The 23282-nt window shown below is 43.3% G+C and overlaps 2 protein-coding genes across 5 annotated transcripts in view; one reads left to right on the top strand and one right to left on the bottom strand.

Annotated features, from left to right (window-relative positions):
- Nucleotides 1-3443: 3443 nt before the first annotated feature.
- Nucleotides 3444-10101, bottom strand: emc10 (ER membrane protein complex subunit 10). Of its 2 annotated transcripts, XM_083677725.1 has the most exons (8): nucleotides 10002-10101; nucleotides 9366-9435; nucleotides 9084-9196; nucleotides 8875-8988; nucleotides 6611-6795; nucleotides 5007-5100; nucleotides 4510-4607; nucleotides 3444-3737 (listed from the first exon to the last, which is right to left on the bottom strand). In XM_083677725.1, exons 1-7 carry the CDS (start codon nucleotides 10095-10097, stop codon nucleotides 4521-4523), a joined length of 759 nt encoding a protein of 252 aa, XP_083533851.1. In that variant the 5' UTR covers nucleotides 10098-10101; the 3' UTR covers nucleotides 3444-3737; nucleotides 4510-4520. The 2 variants fall into 2 exon arrangements, with proteins under 2 accessions (XP_083533851.1, XP_083533850.1); XM_083677724.1 differs by lacking the exon at nucleotides 4510-4607.
- Nucleotides 10102-14207: 4106 nt separating this feature from the next.
- Nucleotides 14208-23282, top strand: part of mybpc2a (myosin binding protein Ca) — a 28715-nt gene continuing 19640 nt past the window's right edge. For 2 of the 3 annotated variants that reach the window (XM_083677676.1, XM_083677675.1), the window contains exons 1-2: nucleotides 14208-14288; nucleotides 22111-22146. In XM_083677676.1, coding sequence (XP_083533802.1) covers nucleotides 14267-14288; nucleotides 22111-22146 — 58 coding nt within the window. In that variant the 5' untranslated portion in view covers nucleotides 14208-14266. Of the gene's footprint in view, nucleotides 14289-22110; nucleotides 22147-22426; nucleotides 22448-23282 lie in introns of all 3 variants that reach the window. The other variant, XM_083677674.1, reaches the window with a different exon arrangement.

The raw sequence follows: 23282 nt of genomic DNA, 5'->3' as shown, positions 1-23282 counted from the left end.
GGGAGGGGATGAGGGGCCCAGGTTCAGGGAAGAGAAGGGGAGGGCTAGGTTTGGTTGGATGTAATGGTTACTAAAGGGTTGGTCCTGACATCTGAAACTCCTTCAACAGTAGTTCAGAAAGTTGGACACAAGGACACACTCTCGATATTTCGCAACTCACACACACACACACACGCACACGCACACAAACACACACGCACACACACACACGCACACGCACACGCACACGCACACGCACACGCACACGCACACGCACACGCACGCACGCAGAGAGCGAGGACCCCCATATTGAATTTACTCATTGTGGGCGTCATTCTAGAAACATACCAATAAGATTTCTATACTACATGGCTTCCATGATGTGTATGCTGCCTGAAATAACCATGGCAGGGCTGTCTCCTTTGACTTTGACCGCTTAGCAATTGACCTCAAAAATAAGGACTACTGACTAGAAAGTCACTGCAGCCACAATGACTTCATGCTGGAAACCTCCGCCAGTCAGAAGTGTAAGTATAGTAGGTAAGGTACCATGTTGATTTGAAGTGAATGCTCCATTGCTCTTGTTTAGTCGCTATATGTGATGTCCTGAGTTGGGATGTGGCCATGGAGCACCAACTGGAACGTCAAAAGCCACCCAGCATGCGTCCTCAGACAGACAATGACCAGGCAATTGTGCAACCATCCGTCCCCCATACTAAAACCCTATCAGATCATGGGAGGCTTTCTTTTATTGACACACGTCTCTATTTATGTCTATAGATAGGAAATAGCATCACGAAACAGTGTTTCATTGGGCCACTTTGTTTGGGGACATAAGCTATTAGAGGAGGCATTTTAATGAAGTGTAACTGGCTGCTTAGCACTGGCCTCCATAAGACCAGATATGTTTAGAGTGTGGTATGCTAATAAACTTCACCACCCCACAGCTTATTGAGCTGTCAGTGAGTGGACTTAAAGAGTATTATGCCGTGGCCTTTGAGTGTGCTCCGGGACGCTATGCAGCAGCACTATATGGCCATCAGGAGAGGCTAGTGGAGGTAGAAACTGGAGGACGGGCTCTTGTAATGCATGGAACAGAATGAGGAATGGTATCAAACATGCAACGTCTGCATTCCGCCCTGTGCGTTTGTCATAGGATGAGTGTGTCCTCCGATTTCTACCTCCACATAGCATTACTCTTCAGAGCATGAAGCCCATAATACTTCTGAATCTCAAGTCATCACAGGCAGGGGGTCCCTGGCTGGCATGTGTTGTCATGGTGACATCATTGATCTCTTAGCGACAGGGAGCCAAGAGATTTATGGTGACCACCAACATGCATGCAGCAGTCCGGCTTTGTCTCTCTCTTTAATTTATTATTCCTCAACCCACATCGTCTCACCTTCCCCCACTTAGCAATTATCCATCCTTCACTATTCTGCCTGTACTCTCTCCTTTGCCCTCTCCTGTTTACCTGACTGTGGACTGTGAAATCTGCTCATTCCGACACTATAAATCAGTCCATAGCGCTGTGACCACAGCCCAACTGATGAAGATATAACATACGCTCTATACTGTAGTAAACACCTGCCAAAGTCCTGCATCACCAACCACAGCATAGTAGCCTATACTGTAGTAACATACTGTATTAAATGATAGAAATCAAATCAAGTGTTCAACAGGACATGGAATAAAACGTGTAACTGTATACTGTATATAATATATACCTGGGGAGGCTGGTGGAGGTACAAATCGGAGGAGGGGCTCAGGCATTACAACGAGCCTATCCTCCGATTTCTACCTCCACCATCCTTCCCTGATGTACTCTATTCTACAGTAGGTCTACCTGTACAGCTACTTTTGACTTTTTATTGGTAGACTGATTCTACGCTGTGGGAATGATTCCCTTCCTGGCTGCATGCCAACTAGAAGCTCTTGTTTTTGCATTTCCCGAAATGCCTTTTTTAAGCTGAGCAACAAACTCATAAGATTCCATTCCTGAAGATCACACAACACTTATGCTCCTCGGTGTCAGCTTCCCCGTTTCCTAGTAGACCGGCAGTCGTCAGGGCCAGCGCTGGCCAGCCTGTTCTGAGTGCTATTTGTGGTGAAAGTAAAAAAGTTACCCGACCCTGATGGACTACAGGTAGGTCAACCTGGCAAAAGACGTTTTGCTTTATATTAAATTGGGCCAGGGGTTGGTATGGTAGATTTAAGAGCTGCGAAGTGTACTTGAAAACTCATTTTCCCACATTCCTCCAGTGTTCTGAACACTGTTGATGTATGCATAATGTATGGCCCACGTGACACACTAGCATATCTCTTTACTAACAAATTACTTTGCAGTTGCCCTCTCCTTCCATCCATCCATTCAAGCTCTCCTCTTTCCCTCAGCTGTTCTCGTCACATCAACCCTCACTTTCTCAAGTTAACAGGGCAAAAAGGGAGGAATGCTTGGACTTTATATACAAAACATTCAGGCACTCACTGCACTGTAAGTCACTTTGGATAAAAGTGTATGCTAAATGGCATATACAGTAATGTCATTATTATACACAAACAGAACATAGAAGGATGGAAAGACAGAGCGAAGGTTACAGGGCAGTTCCTAATGCTGTGTATCTGTGGGACTGGTGGGGTATTCTGAGAAAGTGGTAGCTGGTAAACAGGGAGGGGAAGAGGGCACTAAAGCGATGAAGCTCAACACTGAGCCACTTCAAAATAAGGGGCTATTCCTCACAGCTGGACACAGACAGAATAAGATACATGGGCGGACGGACAGCGAGACTGACTGATGGAGTGGGGGGGGCATGATGTTGACATAGGGGTTCTGGAACATTCCGTTTCTAAAGCCATATTGCTGTGAATCTACATCCCCTGACTCATACTTATAAATAAGAGGGGGGAAGGGCGTTAGAAAGACTAACTCTGAGAGAGACTGAAGAGGTAGCGGAGATGAGAGGGGGGATAAGTGGATGTTTTTGTCCGTACACATTTTGCGTTTCAGTGTGTGAACTAGGGGAGGCTGATGGAGGTAGAAATTGGAGGATGTGCTCATTGCAACGCATTGAATGGATTGAGGAATGGTATGGGACAGACAGATGGATCAAGATGGGACAAGAAATGATGAGAGGAAGAGGAAGAGGAAGAAGGAACAAAGGGATTTGACACCAGGATGGATGAGGGACTAGAGACTTGAAAGATGACTCAATATTCTGGGAACAGGAGAGGTCTATGACTGAATAACTGCAATAACCTCTCAAAGGTCTGCATGTCAAGAAGGGACTCATCTTACTTTCAAGAGTCCTATTGCTCTTCATCCATTTCTCAATATACTTTTGAAATCACTGCAAACTATTTCTAGTGGTGGAAGACATCTAGCGGGGGAAACAGAGCAGAACCTTTTTCGCTTGACTTACAACACATTGGCACCATATTGGAAAAAAACAGTCAAACAGACACAGTTTTCAGGTATTAATAAATACTTTATTTAGCCATCAGTACTAAAAATGCAGTCCATGACATACTTTTTCAAGGTTAGATCATCTGTCCATACCAGTCTAATTTTGTTAAATGGTGTGTGAGTGCATTTGTCAACATCATTATGTACAACTAGTAGAAATTGTTCCCGGGAAATCATGTTGGCATGGCAATCATCGGCCTCCCCCATTGGCTGCTCCACCACCGGCTCCGCCCCCAGACTGATCCTGAGCTCCTGACATCATCAGGAAGAGGACGAGTGGAACAATGTACATCCACTGGAGAGAGAGGTTTGTATCATTACAAAGGCACCACATAACAAACACGTCTTCTCCTAATCAACATTCAGTTAGATTATCAGACGAGCTGTGATTAGTAAAACTCTCCCAAGCCCAACAGTCCCAGTCTTTTTAACCTTTCACCCCAGTCAATGTCCACCTCACCAGGGTGGGAGACAGTGAGAGACTGCTGAACAGAGAGGTGAAACGGCTAAGAGTCAAATGCCAATGACAGGTGTAGGTATAAAGGGGCACGACTGTGCTGACCTGACATAAGAGTTCACCCCGCCCTAAATCATGGTCCTGGTCCTTAGTTTTTATCGGTTGTATTGTATTTATTGGTTAGATTGTTTGTATTTTTGTTGTTGTAAAAGCACTTTGAGACAATTGGCTTTGTAAAAAGCGCTTTGATTGACTGTAGTTGGCTACTTTTCACTATGAGGGAGTGTAGTAAATACATCACAATGATCTTCTGCTAGAGTTTATAACTTAATTAGGTACGGGGTATTCAATCTGTTACACAAACCTGAGTAAAGCAAAGCTAAATAAACAAATTAATATGTAACCATTGGCATTGACCATGGATGACAAGGGCATGGGACAGGAGGGAAGGGCAGGAAAAACAAGAGGTGAATATCAGAGTTAGTCAAATCTGTGGAAAAATAAATAAATAAATAAATACAAATAAGCTTGCAAGAAGCAGAACAGACACATAGCACAGCACAGACGGGCCCAGAGTGAGTTGCTGAATGAGCCAAAGTGAGAACAGTACTTGAGTGGGAATCAGCTCTGCTCGCTGTCTCCCCCTTCTTGGGGCTTTGCTGCACTGGTGGCCATGAGGAACACTGCACCTCCCAGAATCAAATACCACTGGAACACAGCACAGCAGCGAATCAACACACGTCACAGAACAGTCAGGCACAGCACAGGACAGCACAGGCAATTGAGGGTCAAGGGTCAATCAATGACGGTTACAAACAGCCAACACATTAGTACGAATAGCATTCAAGAAAGTCACACACAGCAAGCCATAGCACAGAGAAAGTACACAGCACGGCACAAATCCAGATTGGCAGGGAACCAAACAAGTTTGCAAAACATCAACACGCAACAAATACTAGAAAGGAGCAGCTGGCAACTGTTAAGCAGAGCAGAGAGCGATGAAGAGTTGAACAGCACACAGAGGCACACAAGACAGTCACAGAGGTACAAGCACTGACAAGCAAATAACACAGGCCGCACAGGTATCTATGCAATATGTACACTTACATATTTGGCAAAGAAGGACTTCTGTTCCTGTGGATTCTTGCCTCTCTTTTCAATTTCCATTTCCATTCGCTCAATAAACAGAGCTGTCTCCGGCCTGGGGGAGAGGGTGAAGAAGAAGGTTACTATTAGACAAGCCTACAGTCAGGGGTGGGAAAGAGAGATCCGATGGGGAAAGAGAGCATATATGTGAGAATAGTCTCCCCAGTGCCAGCAGCAACTGAACTCAAGATAAGGAAAGCAGAGCAATCATAGACTGGTGTGCATGTGGGATCTCCCAAGTAGACATCTGAGAGAGTTGGTGTGTAATAGGTCAGCATAAATATTATATACAGATGACCATAAGGGATATACACTGACTTTATTAGGAACACTATACTAATACTGGGTAGGGCCTCCCTTTGCTCTCAAAACAGCCTCAATTCTTCACGGCTCCCGTTCCACCACATCCCAAAGGTGTTCTATTGGATTCAGATCTGGTGACTGGGAAGGCCACTGAAGAACACTGACCTCATTGTCATGTTAATGAAACCAGTTTGAGACGACTTTTGCTTTGTGACATGGTGCATTGTCATGCTGGAAGTCGCCATTAGAAGATGGGTAAATTGTGGCCATGAAGGGATGCACATGGTCAGCAACAATACTCAAATAGGCTGTGGCATTCAAGCGATGATTGATTGGTATTAACGGGCCCAAAGTGTGCCAAGAAAACATTCCCCACACCATTACACCACCTCCACCATGAGAAGGTGTACAGATGTTCCTAATAAAGTGTTTGGTGAGTGTAAGGTTAGGATTAATCATTTAACTGACTAACTTTTATCCAAAGAGACTTACAGTACAGTGAATACATACATATTTTAGTATATATGGTCCCAGCGGGAATCAATCACACAACCATAGCACTGCCAGCACAATGCTCTACCAACTGAGCCACAGAGGACGTTATAGTAAGATAACCACAGTGAGAAGGAGTATAGGTCTATTGGAGTGGCATAACTAGATTAGGGGTGCAACAATTAGTCGACTATTTTGATTATGTAAATTTGTATTTGTATTTCTGTAATCTAGCTATGTAACACAGCTATGTCTGGAGGTCACATACTCTGTCTAGTCAATAGTAAACAATAGCCATGTGCACAGTTTAGCTAAATTACTGTGCAAAAACTGCCGACTGATGTGTGTTCTATTCTTATAAGACAATAAAAAAGAAAGAAGGAAGACATGGATAATTGCCTGTACTCATCCTTACCTGTATTGTAGGCATCCACACTCCACAGCATTTACAGGCATTCATCAAATGATTGTCATGATGAACTGTCATCGTATCAATAGGTACAATTTCAATATAAAATAAAGTATCTGACCACTGAATGACGGCATTACAACTAGGTATATATCATGGTATATATCATGGTATACATCAATATCATTGCATTCAAAAGCATGTTTTTTGTGTGTAAATTAATCGTTCAGACTAATCGATAAAATAATCTACAGATTAATCAATAACAAAATAAACTAAACTAGAGAGAGAGAGATATGTTGAAGTCGAACAAAAGCGCAGTAGAAAAGCCAGCACAAGAGGCATTTCAGTGGAAACTCACATAGGAGCATAGACAGGTCCAATGACGCTCAGCGTGGTATTAAATGCCTCAAGATCAACTTCGTCCTCCACCTCTGTCCCCCGACACGCTCCTGGGATCGTGACTATGGAGACACCGATGAGGTAACCAGAGACATCCGTGTGGAGGGTGATGACATCACTAAGGTGAGACTCAACCAAAGAGCACTAGGGGGAGATAGAGAAGAGAGAGAAAGTACAGTGATGAGAAAGAAGGAGATACAGTTAGGTGCATATATATTTGGACTCTGACACGATATTTGTTATTTTAGCTGTTTACCAAAACATATTCAAGTTACATATAATGAATATGGGCTTAACGTGCAGACTCAGCTTTAATTTGAGGGTATTCACGTCCAAATTGGAGGAATTTATCAATTAAGCAGGTAAAAGGTCTGAGTTGATTCCAAGTGTGGCATTTGCATTTGGAAGCTGTTGCTGTGAATGCACAACATGCAGTCAAAGGAGCTCTCAATGCAAGTGAAATAGGCCATCCTTAGGCTGCAAAAATAAAAACAAATCCATCAGAGAGATAGCGGCAACATTAGGAGTGGCCAAATCAACAGTTTGGTACATTCTGAGAAAAGAATGCACTGGTGAGCTCGGCAACACAAAAAGGTCTGGACGTCCACGGAAGACAACAGTGGTGGATGATCACAGGATCCTTCACGTAAAGAAAAACCCCTGAAGAACACTCTCCAGGAGGTAGGCATATCATTATCCAAGTATACCAAAAAGAGAAGACTTCACAAGACCAAATACAGATGGTTCACCACAAGGTGCAAACCATTCATAAGCCTCAAGAATAGAAAGGCCAGATTAGACTTTGCCAAAAAACATCTAAAAAAGCCAGCCCAGTTCTGGAACAGCATTCTTTGGACAGATGAAACTAAGATCAACCTGTACCAGAATGATGGGAAGAAAAAAGTATGGAGAAGGCTTGGAACAGCTCATGATCTGAAGCATACCACATCATCTGTAAAACACGGTGAAGGCAGTGTGATGGCATGGGCATGCATGGCTTCCAATGGCACTGGGTCACTAGTGTTTATTGATGATGTGACAGAAGACAGAAGCAGCCGGATGAATTCTGAAGTGTTTAGGGATATACTATGGTAAATTACAGACAATATAAGGGTTGTAATCCCACACCTAGGGGAAAGGTCACAAGAAAACAGATGGTCTTAAGAATATTTGAAGAGTGCAATTAAGGAGGGGTGAGGTTAAACCAAGGGCTGACCAGAGGGTAGGAAAACAATGAAGTACTATGGATCAAAGCTGCAGAAACAGGATAGACTGATCTAAGGACAGGATAGATGAGTAATAAACACAGTTGTAAACAGCCAGGACAAAAGGCTTTTGAAAACAGCCTGGGTCAATTGATCTTTCAATAGACTTACTGGCGCCAAGCCAGATAGGAGTATCTCCCGGGATGACGAAATGTAGTTCTTGAATGTCATTGGTGTATGTAGACAGGAATCATAAGTTTGTTGAATGAAGGGCTTTGACCTGTGTGATGTTTATAAAAGGACAGGTAACGGAAGTGGAAAGGCTTCTTTCTCTGTGAATAAAGTCTCTGGATGAATCAACAGCTCTGGTTAACAGTATTTTATTTCAAAATACTATGATTTAAATTCTACGACAATACTGTCTGCTCAGATTCAGCAAAGTTGATTGGACAGGGCTTCACAGTACAGATGGACAATGACCCAAAACATACTGCGAAAGCAACCCAGGATTTTTTTAAGGCAAAGAAGTGGAATATTCTGCAATGGCCGAGTCAATCACCTGATCTCAACCTGATCGAGCATGCATTTCACTTGCTGAAGACAAAACTAAAAGGCAGAAAGACCCACGAAAAAACAACAACTGAAGACAGCTGCAGTAAAGGCCTGGCAAAGCATCACAAAGGAGGAAACCCAGCATTTGGTGATGTCCATGGGTTCCAGACTTCAAGCAGTCATTGCCTGCAAAGGATTCTGGACAAAGTATTAAAAATGAACATTTTATTTATGATTACCGTATGTTAATTTGTCCAATTACATTTGAGCCCCTGTAAATAGGGGACTGTGTAAAAAAAATGGTTGCAATTCCTAAACGTTTCATACAATATTTTTGTTCAACCCCTTGAATTAAAGCTGAAAGTCTGCACTTTGCGTTATGGTTTCAAAGTAGTTCTGATTGTGATTAAGAATACTGTGCCCCAGAGGCTTGATGTCATCGTTAGCCTAAGAGTGAGTGACATACCGCTCTAACGAACGCTGTGACGTAGCCATCCAACTGCCGCTCCGTCTGTCTGTCCGTGGGCAGGGCCACTCTGGGTACCCTGATTCTATATATACCATCCACCGCAGCCACTTCCTGCATGATGGCACAGATACAAGAGGTTCATTAAACCACCCACACTTTTAACAACTGTCAGTCACAACATCTGCGTAATGCCTCTCGCTTCCCACCTTCAATGTGGTCCTGTCTTCCTCTGATAGCTGGCTCTGAGAGAGTGACACACTAGGTTCCCTGCCGGATTTCAGCTGCAGAGCTCCACGCACCCGAAACCGAGATACGTCATCTGAGACAGGATGAGAAAGAAACAGAATCCACATGAGACTTCACATGAGCACCAACATTCTAGAAGCAAATAAGCCACAGAGAGTAACTCTAGTCCAGTGTGAAATGTGGATTGAAAAATGAGATAGCATGTCATCATTAGCCAAATAACAAGGGACTTATTAACTCACCAATTTCAAAGGAGTGCTCTAGTGGAACAGAGAATCCACTGAAGTCTGTGTCCACCAGTTCATCACCAGCCTGTGGAAATAAAGTAATGTGATGTTCACATATGCCACTCAAATAATGAAAATAATAAGCTGATCATCTAAAGTTCAAGGCACATTTAGGATGGCCATGCAAATAACGTAGCTAGGAGCTAACTGAGCGTAGGCTACATTTGCTCGAGAATCCACTGCTGGCTTCAACAGTGTTGTCAGTGATGACAGCTTGCCTGTCAAGTCACTCAAGGCAAAGCTGCCTGCTAGAAGCGGTTTGTATGAGGCAGACAGCTAATTTAGCTGGCTCACAGATTAATGAGCCACACATTATGCAAATAGAACGTTTTAAAATAAACACACTGAATAAAATGTAATCAAAGTAAAGTACCTAGCTATTGTGTTGTTCAAACAAAGAATCAAACCTATATGTACTGTGCCTCTGTGGCTAGGCTAGCCAGTAGCTAGCCAGATAGCATCCTCTTTATGTAAATCCAAGCTCTCCAGCTAGCCACAGTAGGTAGCTGGACATGATTCTGATTTGTTAGACTCTCTGATCTCACGCAATTAACAATCGGTAAAACAAGTACAATTGTTGATTTGACTTACCCTTCTGCCAGTGTTGCAACAGGCAAAATCAGTACAAAATAGATATATAGTTGCCGTAATTGATAGACTCAAACACGATAGCCGTGGGGAAGCCATTTTGTCAATCGGGAACGTCAATGACGTGAACGTGTCGCGAGAACTACAATGTTGCGCCATTACGTAAAAGAGCATTAACGTGAGAACTAGGAGTGAACTGCAGATGGCGACAACGTAGCGTGGATAGAGAGAGAGGCCCCCAGGTGAGTGCATGTCAAACAGTTAGCGCTACTTGAAATGGGATGGGATTGACATGCGCTGACAAATGTCTCCCTACTATTACCACAGTACATGCTGCGATTCATTTGCATGCTTCTACATTTTTGTTGTCTTCTGAGAGTAGACCTATTCAACAGAAACAGATCATCCAGTATGACTGCACTGTACTGCCCTGCAGTGAGTACGCTGACTCGTAATTCTCTTCGCTACTTGTTGCAATTTCCGTGGGTCTATGGCAATATGCCTATATTGTCACCGTATGCACAGGAATGTAGTGTTAAAGGAGAAATGTGTCGGTAAACCCTAAAAAAACAAAAAAACAGTGCGTTTACGTGATTGTGTATCTTCCACTGCATCACTGAAGAGTTATGGGCTAGCTGGGGGTTATTAGCTCCAGACAATAGAGGTTAAGTATGTTTTCAGGCATGACCATGTACATGTACATGGACACCTACATTTACATTTACATTTATGCCATTTAGAAGACGCCTTTATCCAAAGCGACTTACAACAAATACATTTGTTTAAGTAAGTGAATCATCTATCCATCAGTCATCATATGAGAAAGTAATCAATGCTCGGACCAGGGGCCATTGGCAGTCACAATGCTAGAAGAAGGAATTTTACTTATTACAAATATTTACTTTTTTTCAAAATATTTTTTAAGACCTGGTCCATTGACTTCAGTCAGTTCTGCAACACTTTTAAATGACAGCACATCTTCCTACCACGCCTTACTGTACTGGTTAATGTCAAATCATGTACAGCACGGTACCTCACAATTGCACCTGTTATTTTCCAGAGGAAATTCAACATAGAAAAAAAAAGGTTAAGAGAGGGAAGGAGACAGACATGTAAGTAAAACAGCCATGAAGACAGTTTCAGGATCAGTTCGGCACCTGTATCTTATACCTTCTTACCAAGATTCCTGTTTCAGTTGGAATGTTTGTGCCATATGGAGCATGGTGACACCTGGTCATGTGATTCCCTCACAGTCTCCCCTTGAAACCAATATATATACATTGCTGGGACAGACCATTACTCTTTGTCAGCGCCCACAGACAATGGCCTTCCACACCTCCTTACTATTCTTAGGATAATCTGCACTACTGTACAGCAAAGAGGCAGTCCCTTGTGAAACCGTGGGATGACCTTCATTTGGAAAGAATAAACTGTTAATATCCTATGATCCGGTTGTGAGAGGTGAAGAACCTTGGGAAATAGAGAGTGGGTGGCACCAGTAGGCTTATCATTCTTAACCTGCACCTCAAATTAGAATGTGAATGTGTGAGAATAGTCAGGTGGTAACCTCTACCAAGGATTATTGGGTCCCCTACAGGACAGAGGTGAATATGTTTCTGTTCACATCTGTAATTTTTCATTCTACAACTACAATTCAGTTATAGAATTTTATGATGCACCTAATAACTGTTTTTTTTTTATGAAGATATTGGCACATTAGAGAAATATTGTATGATATCAGAGCAGGATTTCATAACAAAGCAAGAATATGACGCAAACTGCGGGGGTGGTTTGCTACCTATCTAATGGATCCCACAAACAGAGCCACAGAGACAGGTAGGTACAATCAAGAAAAGGTTTTTATTACAAAATCTGACTTAAAAGCAAAAAAAATGCATTAATTAGAGAAATCCCCAGTCACTTAACCACTAAGCCAGTTTAGTCCAAAGGTAACCCAATCCGTTCCACATCTCGGTCAATGAGGTCGTCCGTCCATGGTTTTGTGTGTGTTGACGTCGGCGTTCAATAGTGTCCCCCGACAGCTCTGGTGGGGACCACAAAAAGTAACATGAGAGGACCAAACTTGCCAACAGATGGGACTCACTCACACACTGGAATAAACACTTTCTTTCAGCAGTGCTATAGCAAGCGTTGTAATAGTGTCTTTGTCAGTGTCTGGTAGTCTAGTCTGGTAGTCTGGTTCGGTAGTCTGGCTCGCCGCCGGCTGTCCCTCCCTCTGTGTCGGACAACTGGGCTGTAGATATCGGTGTAGCTTCTCCTCGGTCGGGTGTGGCTTTAGCACTACTAAAGCTCCCTTGGTGGCTTTAGTAGTGCTCTAGGGAGCGTTGTATGAGTTTTCGCTGTCGGTAGTCTAGTTTGGTAGTCTGGCTTGGTAGTCTGGCTTGCCGCCGGCTGTATCTCCCTCTGTGTTGGGCAGCTGGGCTGTAGATCTCGGTGTAGCTTCTCTGCTGTGTTGGGGCGTCTCCTGGTGGCTGCAGTCGTGGGGGATAACAAACAAACGTAAGGACGTATACTGATCAACAATTGAGAGTTGCACTCACACGTTAGCAAGAAGCACTTTGCATATGTAGTGCTATAGGGACCGAGTTTCGCTGTCGGTAGTCTTGTTCGGTAGGTAGGTAGGTTAGTCAGGTATGCTGGGCTGTAGATCTCGGGGAGCTTCTCCAGGCCGGAATGGCATCCAGAACAAGGCAGATGTGGTGACGTTGGTCGGGAGCTCACCAATCAAACCCGTCCAGCAACAAGGTGATCATGGTGGCGTTGGTGGAGAGCTCCCCGGTAGGGTAGTGTCCAGCAACAAGGTGGCCGTCGGGGGGTCAAGATTTCCCCCGGGTGGATCGCACCAAGGTAAGTGTCCATTTCCTTTATATCTCCAACTCTGGGGCATGTTCGCCAACTACTTTGGGGTGGAAGGAGGTGATAGGGATTGGCAACAGCTGTCCCAGTCAATTAAGGCCGTGCCAACTGCAGAATCACAACATAACATGCAAAGCACAACCAATGGTATACCAACAGCACACGCGATTGGAAGGCACTCATAAATAAGGCATGACAGTAAATACCAAGACGGATGCGTAAATATAACGATGTGTGGGTAATAATCTATAACCTATAATGTAGAATGGCAGTTTCTAGTAGCAACAGAGTCAGTGTGACAAATACATAAAGGAGACTGCTCTCTCGATCTCTTTGTGTCTTATTCACCCCCCCCTCTTCCTCTCCCTCTCTCTCTCCCTCTCTCTCTTCCTCACTCTATTTTTCTCTCTTTGGACATCTCAAGTTGCATGCTAAAAATAGCCAGTCTTTCTGACTTAAGTTCTCTCTCCCAAATTAAAGTTCAAAAGAGCGTTTATTGGTTTGGCAAGGTTAGGATCTCGCTGGCAAATTCAGGCAAGAGTGATGAGTTGAGAGAACATCCAGTATGTTTGGGGGCATATACACATGCATGTTTTCAAAATGTAATAATAGTTATGCCAACTTGAACGTCCCACATGGATGAAAACATTCATGATAACTGAAAGCTAATCAACCGGAAAGTGTGTGTGTGTGTGTGTGTGTGTGTGTGTGTGTTGGGGGGGGGGGGGGATGAGGTGAAATATCTCCCTCGCTGACTTGGTCCTACTGTGTTAACAGGAAAAATCACTGGAGAACTAATCGGGAGGCCGTAGCCTGAGAAGAAAATGCTGTTGCACAAACTACTGTGAATTGGTCTCATTTTAAATTTTGATCGAGTATCAATCAAAACATCTACTCGATAGTGTTTAGATTAATTTTACAGATCAGCTCAGATCAGGCGCCTCTCTTGTACCAGCTGATGCGTCTCAAGTTAAGACGAAGACACAAACAGAACAGTCAGCTGACACTGGCATCAACCAACCAGTCAATCAATGCTAATCAGTGTGTCAATCAATTAACCAGTGGTCCGGCTCCTGCCCTAACGAGTTAACCAATTAACAGGGTTGCCGGCAGGCCACCCTCTTCGTTACTGCATTAAACACTTTTCATGTCTTCCTTTCCTTCTCTCCTCACCCCTATCCTCAAAGCACTTGGATTCCCAAGGTTTCAAGTGACAGCCGTTCGGTCACCCTCTCTCCCTCCCTTCCTCCCTCGCTCCTGGGGAGGGGGACTGAAGTGACAAGGGGGGGAGAATAAAAAGGGATGATGAAGGAGGAAAAGCAGACACACGCACAGACAAGGAGGGAGGGAGACACAGTCAGAGGAAGAAATAGAGACAAGTAAACGCAGCTATGCCTGAAGCCAAGAAGACAGGTAAGCAAGTCATATTACACATCCATTGGTTAGGTACTATTGTAGCCTGTCTGTCTGCAGTCTGTCTGTTTAGAGATCCTGGTGCTGTGGACTACTGTCCTTTTGAGTCTGTAAAGTATGTTCCTTTTTAAACTAAGTCAGACTCCAAACTTCTATCCATTGATTCAACTTTGATCGCGTACTGTGTCAAATATCTGTAGTTTCTTTCTCTGTTTGTCTCCTGTATAGAAGAGACTGTTTGTCTCCTGTATAGAACATTTTAGGAATCAAAACAATCCAAAGAGTTGTTCCTGCACCGAAGCATTTTATTGACATTTTATTGACAGTACTTTATACTCCTAAAATATGCAAAAGTGTATTACATCTAACCTAAGGCATATTGGCTTATCGGTCGGCTTGATACAGGAAATATTTTTACAATAAAACAAAATTGTTATCTCAAACAACCAGGAATCTGATTAATACCATGTTGTTGTCAAGAAAGTAGAATGGAGGGTAGAGATGACAAGAAAAACATATGAGAGTTACTATATATATGACAGTGGAGAATGGAGACATGGGCAGAGTAGAGGCCTATCTGGATTCCTGATTCATTTGTTTGGCTGCAGAGGTCAGGGATTTGGTTGGTCAAGGGTCTGAGGTCAGCGTTCTTAACTTCTGACCTCAGGGTCCAAGGTTAAACACCACTGACTGCACTGATGGGACCATACTGCTGACTGTTGTAGTGGAAGTTCAGCCCCATGAGTACTGTGATTTTTTAATGCATTATAAATATGGTGATGTTTTTTGGGAGTCCGAATGTACTGATAAGAATAATGTGTTCTTAAGCCAACATATTGTACAGTATGGTTGTAATAGATGCAATGTGCAACTGTGTGTGTACGCTCAAACAGTATTTATAATAGCAGTAAGTGAATCCTGTTTGGCATTTCTTTTAATAATCTAGACATTCCAACTTTATGTGTCTGTTTACAAAACATTGCAATCATTGCAGTCATGAGAATTTATTGCCCGTATGTAGTGATGTTTGTGTATCTGACAGGGGTCTAAAATATGCCCTCGTCTCTTTTCAACAGTAACCTTAAGGCACTGTAAATCACATGGCAACATGAAATCTGAGAGGCTTAAAAAGGGAGGGAGTGAAGGAAGGAAGGGAGGAAGGTGCAGCAAGAGAGTGGGGGGAAAGAGAGAAAGGGAGAAAGATGATAGAGATGATTTGTTATAGCGAGCTGTGCCAAGTCAGGTGTGTAACTACCTTACATCACCACTCTCCACCTCAGACGCCCAATCTGTCTAGTCGTGATTTCCGCCTGCTTCTGTTACGTTCATGGGCCATGGCTCAAATGATTAGTGAGGTCTGTTAAAATTTTTAACATGGATTATTAACTGGAGAAAAATATAATAAAATAGAAGAGACTTATTTTACTGTACTATGCCATGTGGCCTCTCACAGTGTACATGTAATTATAGTTTAATATTGCTCTTGGGCACTGGGTAATTCCATCCTTACATTTCTTTGCGTCTCGCCCCAGCGCAGCCAATCCTACATCCATGACATCATGTGTATCCTATTCCTAACACCACATTACAATCATCCTTCCTACTGCTCTGTCTTACATTTACACCAACCCAAAATCCTTGTCCCCCCTTTGAACTCTCAGCTCTGAAGAAAAGACCCCCCCACCTGCCACCCGCCACCCACCACCCACCACCCACCACCCGACCCCCCTCTGTGGTTCAGTTGGTCACAGCTCATATGACCCCTCCTTTGGTGACTTACTCTGCATGGTTAAGACTGTCTGGTATTTAAGAAGCCACAGGGATCAGGAGTAAGCACGCTTCCCAATAAACAGCATTAAGAATAGTTCTGTTGCCTTGCTGTTCCATGGAGGAAGGCAATTGAACACTCCAAAGGGAATAACTTTAAAAAGAATATCTGAGCTCAGTTAGCCTAGCTTGACCTTGCATAGAAGAAAGTTGTACTGGGTGAATATTTAACATCAATATCGATGTATAGCCATGGGTTTCTGCAGTTCAACATGAAAGTGATGTTGAGACACATCTTAGTATCTTGCAGTGTGACTTGCTATCAGTCTGAGTCTAAAGGTTGATAACATGTGAAGGGTTGGCACTGCTTCATAGCCGTGGGAGAGCAGAAATATCAACACAATTCATTATTCACTGTAATGCAGCACAAGGCCAGCATCTTTACTCCCCCAACACCCCAGGGGACCAGAGTAGGGAAATGCTTATTATAGTGGAGTCTTATGATAGCCCACCTCCTTGTTTTGAGACTGGAGCAGGTGATTAGTAAAAGGTTAGCAACTCATGACCCCCAATCCGCCAGCACCCTCCCAGTGCTTTGACAGGGTGGCGGAGAGAGGCTGGCGGCGTCTTATGACCCCACTCCACCCCCCGTGCCCTCACCCAACAGGGGAAGTGTAGCATTACCTCATACCATGGCCGTCATCATGCCCCCCCAGGTATGCGTCTCTCCCCTGACGGATTACAAACAGATGCAGAATCAACGGACAGAGCCAGAGGAGTTTACAATGAGAGTGTGAACCGTTAACTAAGCCGTAATATGTCATTAACTAAGACTTAATAAACACACAGTAAGCGTTTTGGGGCATATACGTATGTACTCTGACAGTAGTACTTGGTAATGTTCTTTAAGATACAAAGGATTTTTCTTTGTCTTTGAGCCAGGCCTATTTTAAGAACACGGGAGCCGAGCACGGAGAGACATGTGGAAGGGTAAAGGCCCTTTAATGTGTGAGTGAATGGAAAAGAAGACAGAAGGGAGAAGACAGTTAGGGGAGATATTTATGGAGCTATTTGTGTTCATGATCTCATACAGGCAGATTCCACTTCCTTAAAGAGAGTTGTAATTCTCCTTCACTAGAATATTTTAGTTTGAATGCTCGTTAATAACATCTCGTTAATAACTGTTGTACGAATAACAAGACGTTTCACAACAGTCAGCCAAGTTCATGGCAATACCATAAACACTCACCCTCTTATCTCAGACTCTTATGTTACCTATCGTCTACCTCCATTTCCATATCCCTTCCTCTCTCCTCCTTTGTTCCACTATAAATCTTCACACTACACGCGTGGCAGAGATATCGGAGAGGGGGGGGTGTGTGTGTGTGGGGTGATGGGGTGGTGGTGAGGGGGGGGGGATAGCAGAGAGAGACATCACTGGTGGAATGCATACAGGCTATAATTTGTATCATCATTACTGTCTAATAAAGTACAGTGTGATGTACAACCCACCCCAGGTTTCCTCCTCATCCGTTTATATCCTACAGGCTCGCCTCGTTACTGTGCACCCAGGCGATCCCCAACCACCTGTAAAAACATGCACGGTCCCTGAGACAGGCTTATATAGATTGGTGTACAAGACGGGTGTGTGTAGCCCTTAGACTGGTGAAGTGCAGCAGCATTTACAGCGTACATACAGTACCAGTCAAAAGGTTGGACACACCTTGCCAAGAGTGTGCAAAGCTGTCATCAAAGCAAAAGGTGGCTACTTTGAAGAATCTAAAATATCAACCGTATTCTGGTTTGTTTAACACTTTTTTGTTTACTATATAATTCCATATGTGTTCCATCATAGTTTTGATGTCTTCAGTATTAATCTACAATGTAGAAAATAATAAAAAATAAAGAAAAACCATTAAATGAGAAGGTGTGTCCAAAACTTTTGACTGGTACTGTATGTGGGCTGTGTTTGCAGTGACAACTATAGCCACTACCCCCGACAACTCCACAAAACACCTGTGACTGCTTTAGTTACTGTACAACTGGAGATACAGACAATCCTTTCAGTGACAAAACTAGTAACAAACTCAACTGAGACTCTCCATTGAAAGTGCTCTCTAACCCTCGGAGGACCGTGGACTTAATCTGGTTCCAGTTGGTGCTGCAACCACCCCTGTAAGCATTACTCTGACTCTTCCACTGTCCCTCCTCTCTGCCATGACACCTTCCCTACTTCTCCCTACTAACCTACTCCTGCTCTCTTACTATAGTGAAAAACTGTATTCAGTATATGACACCCTGTAGGTTCTACATCTCTAACTCATATCAGTGGAACTGTCACGTAAACAGCCCAAATGATTGAGCGATATAGAGACCGCAGGCTTAAGTGTACCCCGATGCTGCCAAAAGAATCACTCCCTCTATCCTCATCATAAAATAGTGAAACTCCATCAGTCACACTCTGCCCCCAGCATGGATGTCAGCCAAATGCCAATAATACCATTGATACTCAACCACACGCTCAGCGATATAAATAGAGCCTTTGAATATTAATCTCCCGTTTGAGTCCTTATGCGAATATGCCCCCTCGGTTCAATATTTGAATATTATGCAAATTTGAAAATGCCTGTCTTCCACAATCATGTACTGTATCTGGGTAAACAAACTTTGGTTTTGGTTCTGCGCTCTGGAAACTCTGACCATTGAAATGACTAGTATTACTAGTGTAAATATGAATTATTCATGTGAGACGGAATAACAAGTTTGGGGATGTATGATCATTTATTGCAATGGTAAATTGGTAATTATTATTCTTAGTTAGTCTTGGTGTCACTTTCTGTAGCTAGTGCGGTTCTCTGAAGCCTTTAGGTTTACACAGAGAGTGAGCTGGAGTTCAACATGTGAGTAAGAGACAGATCTATGGGTGTAGAGGACTGTCCCAGTGATGTTGTGTGAAGGACACCCAGCAACTAGGCCTAGGGCATAACACACTATTGCAAGTAAAAAAACGATTATATTCTTTGCTGAAAAAGTATAGATTTAGCTGTTGCCAACATAAAGTAAGTTTATGCCCTTTAAGCCTTCCCTTTCTTGGACGCTATTCATTGGCATCCAAGAAAGCATCAAAGGTGAAGCACTGAGGTGTTAATTTTTGCCTGGGTCAGGGATGAAGTTCACAAATCCCTTTAAGATTGAGCCTCTTATAGTGACTTAAAAATGAGGCTGAACATTGCTGTCCCACTCCTATGGCTTATCTCACTGAGGAAAGAGGGGAAGCAGAGAGAGAAGGAAGAGAGGGAAATGTCAAGAGAGATTAACTAAGAACATTCCACAGAGGTTACCCTGTGAAAACGAGGGGGGGGGGGGGGGGGGGGTGAGGTGTGAGAGAGAGAGAGAGAGAGAGAGAGAGAGAGAGACTGAACTACGCAGAATATCTGGAAGCCTACTGTACTCCAGTGTTCTTTACCACGTAGTTCAGGAGAAGTCATGTTGTTTGAATGTTGGTTGTCTATACCTTGGTCTATACTGTGTCTAGAGATGAATATGATGGTACAGTGACTTTAGAGGCCCAATTAGTGGTACAGTGGGTAAAACTGATATTACCTATACTGTATGTAGAGATGAATGTGATGGTAGCGCAAGTTTATAGGCAGGCTTAACAGTGAGATTAATATGACGGTTTAGCAAGTTACTGTAAGAGGCAGGCTTGACGGTGAGGGTCAGAAGGGTCAGAGAGAAGTGAGGAAATCCAAACCTGTTTCATCAGCTAGGCTATTTCACACAATATTTTGTTAAATATACACCGTGGTGTACGTCGCTGCCACTACCAAATCTGAAGGCCCCTTGAGGAACTTGAGGCTTCTCACTATCATTGACCTTCCATGGCCTTTCTCATTTATATCTCCCTATAAGTGAAAAGAAAGAAGATACCCACACACTATCCAGTACCACATTTCCAAGTACAGTAGGCCATATTCAAGCAGTTCACTTTGATATGGAGAGATGACTGCAAATGAGGACCGACTGTTCATGAGAAAAGGGAGGATGCGCACACACACACAGAGTGTACGTCACTGTGCGTTAGCTTTAGCATTAGCACTGAGGTTCAAGGGTCAGAGTTGCTCCGTTTTGACTTAGCGCTGTACTTAGAGCTTTTGCTATGGCATAGGTCAGACAGCATCTGACGGGCAGGACACTGAGCCGCCACTGCTGACAGGTTGTAACCAGAGAGGAATCAGGCCTGTCTGGTCTGAAGGAGAGAGGGGCATGGGGGTTAGACAGGAGAGGATAGACAATAGCTCGTAAAATTCATGCCTCACGTAAAAATGCATTTTTTTTTGAGCATCCCCCTTATTTAGCAATTGTGCGGATACGTGTAGAGTATCTATTGTTAAACATGGAACAGAGTAGAGCAACAGATGTTACCATGGTGATTGCACGGCTCAGGGCTTAGGCCTATACTTTAATAGTCCAGAGGAGAGACCATGCAGGGACAGTTCCGGTAGCTACATATGTTCCATATGTCTCTGGCTGAAGGTTGTGCCTAAATTACTCATCCTTTGTCCTCTCACAATGTCATTACGTCTTATTTAAGCAGCCCAGGAACCCAGGGTACTGTCATCCGAGCTTACAGTCTTTGGTTTGAGTCTTTGGTTTGAGGGATGCAACCCCTATCATCCCGAACCAGAACTCTAAACAGACTTCAGTCCGGTGACCCACTTCCCTGCCATCTAGGGGGTGGGCATAGTGCCAGGGCAAGGAACCGGGACTAAAGAAGACATTTTGAGCCCGGTGAGTCACCGACCCCCCCCTCCCCACCACCTCGATCTGAAGACTGCAGAGGAGAGGCCAGCACTAAAACTACATGTACTGAGAAGCGCTAACAGACTGCGGCCTGAAAAACAAACCTTATCAAAAATAGACGTGTCAGCCCCACAGTATGCCGGCACCGAACAGAAGAGTGCCAAGGCCGAGTCTGATACCTTAGAACCAAAGTTCAGTAGACTCATGGGACCGCAGTTCTGCCGAGTCGTTGTGATCTGTTGTTGATGGTTTGGCAGAGAGAGGACCGGTTGTGGAGATGTCCAAAAGTCTGTGGTCGGGTCATCTAATAGATTTCGCTGACTCTATCCCCCAGGGCAATGAGAGCATTTTTGCTAACACTTTAACAGGATCCCTAAGCAGGGAAGCAAATTATAGCATTGGGGTGTTAGGACATAAAAGCTGCCAGGGTTTGAGACCGGGACTGTTACTCTCTGGCTGTGTGTTTCAGCGGGCGCTGCAGTAATTTAGTCTTAATCCCCACATTCATTTGGCGCCCTTAAAACTTTGAATGTAGATCTGGGATAGCGATACTTTGATGCCCTGTACTTTGATCCTATCAAAAGCGTCTTGAGGTCTTTTTTTTTATTTTTTTTACCTTTTTCAGCCACATTATTCATCATGATTTTCTCTGAATCTCTCTCTAGTTCAAGTCCCATAAAGCTGATGTAATGACACATTTACTGTTTTCATACAATATACTGTAGTCCATATCCCCTGTTGAAATCCAATACTATTTTTGCCAAAGGCAAATCCGGTAACAGCTGCAAAAAGCAAGGTTGACGCAATGTGCAACTCCTTTGTGGTTAGATTTGAATGTGTTCGTTTATGGTATTGGACTCAGGCAATGTTTATTCTAACCTAAAATACTTGAATATGTATGTGTATATGTTTGCAGATACGCATTATATACAGTATGCAGATGTGGACTATGCATACCAACATTTTTTAAGTAACCTATATATGCATTGAAAGCATTTGTCTATGTCTTTATGAATGGATTTTTGTGTGCATGTTTGCACAGTTCTGTATATATGTTTGGAATCAGAGAGTGTCAGAGAGTGGTGATTGTGTTATATCATTTTATATAAACTGTCATATGCTCCATGCTCTTGTAGAGGACAAGACAGTACTGTATCTCGCCTGTCTTCACTGTTCAGATGCACATATGAAACTGGTGATGTGATGTGGGATCCAGGAAGTCATTCTTTCCTTTTTTTTTCTTTAATTGCAGCGGCCAAGACCGATAAGGCTGCAGCAGCACCTGCTGGTAAGTCCCTACATGACAACGGTGCTTCCAACAAACTACGCTAATATTTGAAACACTTCTGTTCATGGTTATAACAAAATCAAAATCAATTAGGTTTTGTTTATTTAATCAAGTTATTTTTCCTTTGAGGAAAAAAACAGGGTGTCAGAACAGAGTGTTTGAGTTTGTGTGTGTTTACATGTGTGTCTCTCTGTCTGTCGGCCTATTTGTGTTAGGTGTCTGTCAGTAGGTCATCAACATCTGTCACTCCAACTTAATGTGTGTGTTTTCCCTGATTCAGAGAAGCCAGCCGAGCAGGAGGGTAAGGCCTCAAAAACACCAATCACAGAAGTTAGCTTTCTGTGGGGATGGGACTGAGAGTGGCAATGCATGATTTTTCAGTCTAATCAGATATTACATATAAATTTGATACACTTGAATAAGACGTCACATACATTTACTCTCACATCAGCTGCAATCTCATACTGGATTATATCGAACATTCCAGTTACACTCTCAATCAGGCTCTCTTTATTTCATTGAACATTGTTCTTATGAATTCTCTCCTTCGTCTTTTTAATTTATCAGTATTTATTTATATTTTTTTTATCTGTGATTAAAGTTGAATCAGATGGTAAGAGATGATAACTGTCTACTATTGTACCTATGATATGAGGTTCTGCTTATGTTTGTTGAGGAGCACTGAGGTGTCTGTGTGTGTGTGTGTGTGTGTGTGCAAGTGAGAGAGAGAGAGAGAGAGAGAGCGTGTGTGTGTGTGTGTGTGTGTGTGTGTGTGTGTGTGTGTGTGTGTGTGTGTGTGTGTGTGTGTATGTGTGCGGGCATATGCGTGTGTGTGTGCAGGCATGCGTGAGTGAGAAACAGAGAGACAGAGAGAGAGAGAGAGAGAGAGAGTGTGTGTGTGTGTGTGCTTGTTCAATTAAGTGTGTGAATGCATACATGCATATGTGAATAGGTGTGTAGGTGATGTTGTTTACATGTTTTATGCACAATTGCTGTGCATACGTTTCTATATCCGTAACTGCATTTGTACAGTATGTGTGCGTGTGTTTTGGACTGCATTAGACAACATGTATTACACCAGCATGTCTAATTCCTTTCACTGAAATCCTGTTATTTGTAATGACAGCGGCCCAGCC

This window comes from Argentina silus (assembly GCF_951799395.1).
Source record: "Argentina silus genome assembly, chromosome: 9".
Taxonomy (NCBI): Eukaryota; Metazoa; Chordata; class Actinopteri; order Argentiniformes; family Argentinidae; genus Argentina; species Argentina silus.
This window is presented reverse-complemented; position numbering and strand designations above follow the sequence as displayed.

Excerpts from the sequence above, each read along its gene's own strand:
- emc10 (XM_083677724.1), bottom strand. The coding sequence starts at position 10,097 with ATGGCTTCCCCACGGCTATCGTGTTTGAGTCTATCAATTACGGCAACT. Across the intron at positions 9,436-10,001 it reads GTTGCAACACTGGCAGAAGG|GCTGGTGATGAACTGGTGGA; the intron begins GTAAGTCAAATC and ends TTATTTCCACAG. Across the intron at positions 8,989-9,083 it reads AAGACAGGACCACATTGAAG|GAAGTGGCTGCGGTGGATGG; the intron begins GTGGGAAGCGAG and ends GCCATCATGCAG.